The 7451-nt window shown below is 43.4% G+C and overlaps 1 protein-coding gene across 1 annotated transcript; it reads right to left on the reverse strand.

Annotated features, from left to right (window-relative positions):
* Positions 1-1394: 1394 nt before the first annotated feature.
* Positions 1395-6832, reverse strand: LOC123152020 (uncharacterized). The gene is made up of 3 exons (XM_044571629.1): positions 6702-6832; positions 4013-4139; positions 1395-2756 (listed from the first exon to the last, which is right to left on the reverse strand). The coding sequence occupies exon 3, from the start codon at positions 2737-2739 to the stop codon at positions 1642-1644; it is 1098 nt and encodes a 365-aa protein (XP_044427564.1). The 5' UTR covers positions 2740-2756; positions 4013-4139; positions 6702-6832; the 3' UTR covers positions 1395-1641.
* Positions 6833-7451: the final 619 nt, after the last annotated feature.

A 7451-nucleotide genomic window follows, 5' to 3' on the forward strand; every position in this document is an offset into this window, starting at 1 on the left:
ATTGGGAATATCTAGTACAAATTTTGTACTTTCTCTGCCTTATAATAACTCTCTTGTGACACTGAATAATGCGTAGACAAGAGAAAAATATAGGATAGAATTAGATTAGCTTTTCTAAATGAGTACCCAATTAGAGCAAATAACATAGTACCCAGTAGGAGACTAGTAGTTATTCCTTGGATTATCTAAACCTGGCTTTGTTTCACTAGAAAAACCAAATAAGTATTTAGAGTTTTAGACTAGGTTGAGATAATCGACAGGTAAATTGCTATAGGAAATTGATTTGTTATTTTACTGATGCAATATAAAGCAATTGGAGTATCCATGTATGGGCGAGGGCCCTATGTTTCGGTTTCACCCTCGGGGTCCCAACATGAATGGAATGCTTTGGAAGGCCATGCGTCGAACTTCAAAGCACACAATCTTGCCAATTTGTCCTTCTCTATTGATCAGAGTCACCACTTGTGGCTTGCTATTCCTCATGACCCTCTTTGTATCCCTATGAACATTTCTTTTGACCAATAAAGTTTTCGCAAGACCCTAAAAAACCTTCAAACTGGCAACGGATGTAGGCCACCAACATCGCATTGTGCAAGGGGGCGAGGAGCAGAGCTAGAAGCCAGGCGAGAGATCGAGGAAGGGCCACTACGCTGCTCTCTGTCGCGCCAGGGTTTGCTCAGGCTAGAATTTTTTTAGTGTCCAAATACAGTTAAGAAAAAATTTATTCCGCTCATGCCACCAGCACCGAATCAATGCTATAGCCAGCATCTTTCTATCCCTCGGCAGCTGAAAAACTGACTGAAGAAGCTCCTTGATTTGTCCTTTCTTCTTCTTATACATCATTTTTTTTACATGAGCTGAAGATTTATACTCCCTCCGTTCCTAGATATAGGGTGTATAGTTTTTGGCACGGAAATTAAAGAACTCGCGTGGAGGGATAATTTCACAAGTTTTGAGTGAGATTACACATGACTAATTGACATGAAAAAATAGAGGAGCTTACATGATATAAGGAAATGTAATCAAATCCCTAAAAAAAATATCCAAACGAGTGGTGCAACGCAATACACCTTATATTTCAGACTTTTTCTCAAAAATCTATACACCTTATATCAAGGAACGGAGGGAGTATTAATCAAACATCAACATCATAAGAAAATCTATAAAAGATTAGGAAAATACAATTCATTCCTTAGGGAATACTCCACATGAATATTCTCCATACCCACCATTCTGTTTCCTACCAAAAAATTCCTGGATTCAATGTTAAAAAGTTTAGCAGAGCAAGGCAAGAGAAAAACATATGTTGCTTCAGAAAACTTCTCATGCATCTTATTTACCTCCATTTAGAAGGAGAATAAGCATAACACATAACACATAACTACAGGGTCAGGCACATGACATTTATTTTAGGATGTAAACCACTGTTTCTTTTATCCAAAATGTAAGTACACAACAAGGTTCAACAGATGCAACAATAGGTAGCACAAGTTTCTGACTCCTGGAGAACAGGATGGCAAACACACAATTTTAAAGTCTTCATCAATCTCCCGACACAGCATCTACCCGTCGAGCGACTGAACACAAACATCAAGTTCCCCTCTGTAGGCAGCTACATGGAGACAACCGCTCAGCACAATCTCATACCCAAGATGCATAGGATGTCGTACTGCGAGCAAAATGGGCGTTGATCGTCACAAAACAAGGTTCAGGAACCCACTCCCCATCTTGTTCGCCATCTGCTGGGTATGAAAATACTCGGCCATTTTGATCCAGCTGGTATACCTGGCCACCCTTCAACCCTATCCTCTCTGGGTTCACCAACAGTCGTGGCTGGCCAATAGGTTTCTCGCCGAAGAAGAATGCCCACTTCGACAAGCCTCCATCTGCCACCCTCACGTACTTTGCAGGTTTAGTCGAGAAGTCGATGGAGAAGGCTTTCTCATTACCACAAAGTAGGAGAAGCATATCTTCACAAACCACCAACTTTCGAGAAAGCTTGGATGGGTCTATATTATCGCTACAAGAAACTCTTAGTACCTCAACATGAAACTCAGGTGCCAAATGCACGATGTACAGCTTTTGCTGTATCCTCGCAATGACCCGCCCTTTGAAGGACATCATCTCATGAATCAAATGTGCATTTAAAAAATCACAGTGCAACCATGAGGGGCTCCCAACTCGCCAAGCGTAAAGGCAGTGCGGGCTGCTGACAAATAGATATGAATCCGGCAACGCTTCTTGAGATACGAATGTTCTATAGCAGAGCTGAATGGATGGGCAAGGTGGAGCTGCAACCATGGTGCCAGTGAGCACGTCCATAATTACATGGGATCTGCCGGAGGAGAAGATAGCATGACCATGAGAACATTTCAGAATTTCCATTGTGTCCAAAATATTTGGGAGGCTCAACCGACGCAATGGAGTACTTGGATAGGCAAGATCAATAAGCTCCCATGTGTTTCCAGTGTTGCAGCCAGCTGGGCTCGTTTGGTCGGCACAATTCCGGAAAATAACAGGTGGGAAGATCATGTCTAAGGCAGGCTTCATTGACATGAACGCGGCACGCCAACTGGGGCAGGTGGCGATGAATGCAAGAAGGTCACGGCTTGAACCCAACAGGACCATGATGGAACACAATAGCACATCTGGCAAGTCTGCCCAACCTTGGGGTCCAAACATGACGCAGAGCATCGACGTGGTGGTGTTGGAGATCAAGATCCGGTTGATGTTCTGCATAGTGTCAACTTCAAAGTCTGCATCAGAAATTATGAATTTAAGGACAACAGTTATATCAATTGACTTAAGTTAAATATATTATATTGCGATCACTATTTTCATTCACCTAATACTAGTACAACCACTGATAACTATAGTAACATAGTTAAAATGTTTGCAGAAACTAGAAACATAATACACAGTAGAGTAAATACAAAAGTATTGACACCAAAATATAAAAGTGTGGAAAAATCATGATAAATTTCATCGACATTTGAGAGACAGAAAAGGCAAGTGTTGAATCTTTCTTGCCACAGAACAAGCATGAAGGAAATATAGAAATTTGAGGTTGTTTAACACTAGTAGAAGTAAAATTGCAACTCAATTATAAACTATTTTCTACATGGATTTCCCCTAAAATAACAAAAAGGAAAAACAGATAAGTCCTCCATCGCTAACAACAAGTGAGGACACAATGGTGGAGGCCTTGCGCCTCAGCTACCTTCTCCGACGCTAGTTATCGCAAGACGTGGCAGCTAGAGACATCTGCTCTGCTCCCTCGGTCACTATGCTGACTCCAGATCTGGATGGAACTGGGCCTCCTTTGTCGTTTGGGCTGTAAGGCGCCTTGGCAGCATCCTAGCATTTTGTTCCTCTGAGACGGGGCTTGATCGCCGTATGCCGCCTTAAAAACCTTGGGCTCTACATCTACAGAGAACCAGGCATCCTGGCTTATGGCAATTCCAGATCTGGATGGAACCAGGCCTACTGGTTCACAGTTGCCTTAATGCTATCATCACAATTATCATCTACCGGTCGGCCATGGGTGGTTTAGTGCGGTCAGCGCAAATGAGCGGGTTTGTCTTGTGTGTGCTTTATGTAGTATGAAGGTATACTTTGTCAAACTTGTCGAATTTGTAGTGATTTTTCTTGCTGTCGACAACTTTATGATGCTCATCTGAGGTGAAGAAAGTATAGAACTAAGAAAAATGATCGACCTTAAATGAGCCATGTTAGGAAAGAGCAACATTGATCAATGTCCTAGAAATTTTGGAAATAACCATCTGAGTTTGCTTTGCATGCCTATCTTGAGGAGATGGATAATTTTTCTGCGGATAGAAATTTCCACAACAAGACCAGAAGAAGCAAAAGGTCACGAGAAATTAGCATTTTTTGTGAAAGAAAAGAATATTTGTAACCACTTAAGGAAGAAAACCCATAGCATACAGAACATGCCAACAATCATGGTTTCACTGCTATCTTCCACATCACAAGTTGAGTAGGAGATTATTACCTCGCCAGCAGACAGAACTGAATCAATAATGCAGCGGGGATGATGGATGACGGAACAGAATCAATATTGCGTTGATTGCAGCAACAGTCAACGCACACACGGAGTATTGTCAAATGCCAGCCTCTCACTGCAGAAAACAAACAAGAATAGCCTCAGGGAATTGGAATATCATGTATCATTTTTACACTGTACCGTGGGGTAACAGTACTGAACCAAATGTCCCAGCTAGCTTAACTCTAATGGACTTCAGCTTACGAACTAAACAACTAGAACAGCAGTAAAAACCAGCATAAGATCAGTAATGAATGAACAAAAGCTAACCTTGCTCATGGGCAAAATAGGCTGTGCACGTGAACATGACAAAGATAACTAAAATAGGGGCACAAGAAGAAGTATATGCCATTGCAACAAATAGATCAGGTCATGCTGCTCAGTACTTCCAACTTGCTTTTTTTACATATGTTACAACATCCATGAGAAATTAGAGCTAGTTTGGTTTGCACCCTGGCATCCATGCCTGGGAATTTTCGGTGCCTGGCATGGGCCTGGGAAGCTCAAGAATTTTGCCTGCCCAGGCTAGCCTCGTAGCAGCTTGTTTGGTTTATACCCTGCCTGGCGCTTTGTCCTTTAGCTATTAGAATATATTTTTCAGACAGTAGGCTGTACAGCCCTTGTGCTTAATTAGCGCCAGGCTCGGCTTCAGCCCACCCAGGCAGATGAAACGGGACGCCTGGGCCAGGCCGATGACTTTGCCTGGGATTTTTATATTGTTTTTTCTATCTTCGCCAGGCTAATCACATTTGTGGGGCAGCCACGCCCAGGTAGGTATATTTTCTCCCAGGGCATGAACCAAACAGGGACCAGGCCAATTCCAGGCACCATCCAGGCCAGGCGAGTTTGAGTGTGGACATGAACCAAACTGACCCTTAATGTTTATACATATCAGAAAAGCTATTCATTAAAATTGGTCGAAAACAACCATCAATTATTCAATACGTCAAAGACAAACATGCCAGAGTTGCGATAAACTTCTCTTGTCGCAATAAACTACTAAACTATTATTCTAGCAAACAACATAACCAGTGGCGCAGCTACCAAAAATAAGTTGGGCGGCCCAAACAACCCTAATATTTTCAAATTCTGTACCATATATATTTATATGCTACCAAAATACCAAACGTGCTACAAAATTGGCAGTAAACAACCATTTGAGTACATTGTTAGATAGTAAACAACAACGCTGCATTTGATGTGAACTTGTAAACTCTAAAAGTGGCATTTGTTGTGAACTTGTAAACAATAATGCCTTGCACAGTATAAAACTATAAAAGGTAAAGAACAAGATCTTGAGTGGATTGTTTATGCTAATTGGGGATTTAGGGGATGATTCAGTGAACAATGACCTAAGTGGAATTTAGGGAAATAAAACTGGGAATGATTCAAATCAATTTGACTGTGAAGTTTGCAGGGATTGAGATAAGTAATGATTCTGATGGATTGAGAGAAGGCACTGGCCAGCTGGGTGTCTTGGTCGCCGGCTCGCCGCTGTGTGGCCGCGTGGTCGGCTGACTAGCTGTGTGCCGGTGGGTGGTGTCTGATTGGACATCCTCTTGGGAATTTGGGAGGCACTGATGTGTGTGGATGCTCCGGCAGCCGATGTGTGCTTGTGGCCACCCAGCTAGACCCTAAGCTCTGTATCACTGTGAATGCTACGTTTTTTTGAGGCGACACTGTGAATTCTACGAGCACGAGGCTGCTGTGTTCCTGCTCTGTATTGGTGTCGGTCAGTGTTGCGGGTTGCAGTAGTGAAATAGTGATGGTCTGGGCTATATATAACTTTATTTTGTTCCAGCCTTGGGCGGGCCACGGCCCAATCGGCCTTGACGAAGCTCCGCCAGTGAACATATATAACGGGTGATAAAAGAACACGACTACTTATAAAAGCCATTAGAAAAAAAACATATATTAATGAAACAAAACGACAAGTTACATACAAATAAAAGATGAAATGAAAACAACATCAAAACTAAAAATAGAAAAAATAAATCTTGAAATAAGACGAAACGGGAAGCAAAATGAAAGTAAACAATAACAGAAAAAAGAAAAGAAAAGAAAATCCATCCCGAGGGTTCGCTATTGCTCTTGCTAGTCTTGCATATCGACTGTATGCGCGGTGACCAACGGATTTCTCTGGTCAACTGGCGGATGCAGCCAATTACCAGATCACCTTCCTCGTGTAAGTCAACCTTGCCTCCTCACCACAAGAATACAAAGTAATGTGCAAAAGTCAAAACACAGCCCCGTTTGTCCAAATCAACGCCCTTGAAGCGGAGATAACGATTTACTGCACCAACTCACTAAGGTCCAAAACCCAAAAATCACTTTTGATTTTCGTTTTGGAAATTCGAAAATTAGACATACAGTTATAAATCGTGTTTAACGGACATATATATCTGTACCAAATGTCCCGGTGCTTCCAGCCCCCCGTTGCGGCCGGTCTTGTCAAATTACTTCAAGGAGACTGGGCTACGGATTCCGAAAATTTCCAGATGGGTGAGTAGGTGCGTAGGTGGACGAATCGCTTACAGCTACATCACTTGACTTGTGAACCGTACCTAGGGTTCTTGCGCTCGTGCGCAGGGGATTGGAGAAAGGGAAGGATTGGGCTGAGGGCGGCAGGCATAGATACCTGACAACACGGAGAAGGAGAGACGCCGATGATGGCGGCGGAGTCGGCGCGGCAGGCGGCGGCTGTCCCCGAAGACTGCGCCGCACTCGTTTACTGGTAGGGTAGGGCAGGGCAGGGGCAGCACGTGTAGGCAAAGTAGGCATGTGCTGAAGGCCTGAAGCGGACTGCTTGAGCTGGGCTTGGGCCTCATCGGTGCTACCAAGTTAAGACAAGCCCGCACCGTTTTAGTGTGTCTGCTGGTTTTTCGTTTTTTTTTCTCTTTCATTCTTTCTTACTACTATAGTTTTTCTGCTGGTTTTGTTTTCATTTTTCTTCTATTCTGGATTTCTTCTGGATATTTTTTAGTTTCCTTTCACTTTTTAGTTTTTCTGCAGAAGTACACGGTGAAACTGTCGCGATTGTAAGCTGCTGATAACCTCCAAGAGATGAGGTTTCCGGCAGCGATGCGCGCCTCCCCTTTTAAAAAGATCACTGGTAGGGAGTCGTATGGTGCACCAGAGGCTGGTAGTGCCCGTAGGTTTCTCATCTTTGAGTCACACGACAGTGGTGAGGCAAGAACTGCACCGGCGAAGCTAGAGGCGGACAAGTATGGGGATATCCCTGAGGTGGTGCTTGCCGACCGCCTTGTGCAGGTTGCGATTGCCGCGTGAGCGCGATCAAACTTGGGCCTGCAAACAGCAAGTCAAGGTGCATAGACGGCCAGACTGAAGGAGAAGGGTCAAACGGGGCACAAAATAACATCGATCGATT

This window comes from Triticum aestivum, chromosome 7A (assembly GCF_018294505.1).
Source record: "Triticum aestivum cultivar Chinese Spring chromosome 7A, IWGSC CS RefSeq v2.1, whole genome shotgun sequence".
NCBI classification, from domain to species: Eukaryota; Viridiplantae; Streptophyta; class Magnoliopsida; order Poales; family Poaceae; genus Triticum; species Triticum aestivum.

Coding starts and splice junctions, on each gene's coding strand:
- LOC123152020 (XM_044571629.1), bottom strand. CDS start 2,739: ATGCAGAACATCAACCGGATCTTGATCTCCAACACCACCACGTCGATG.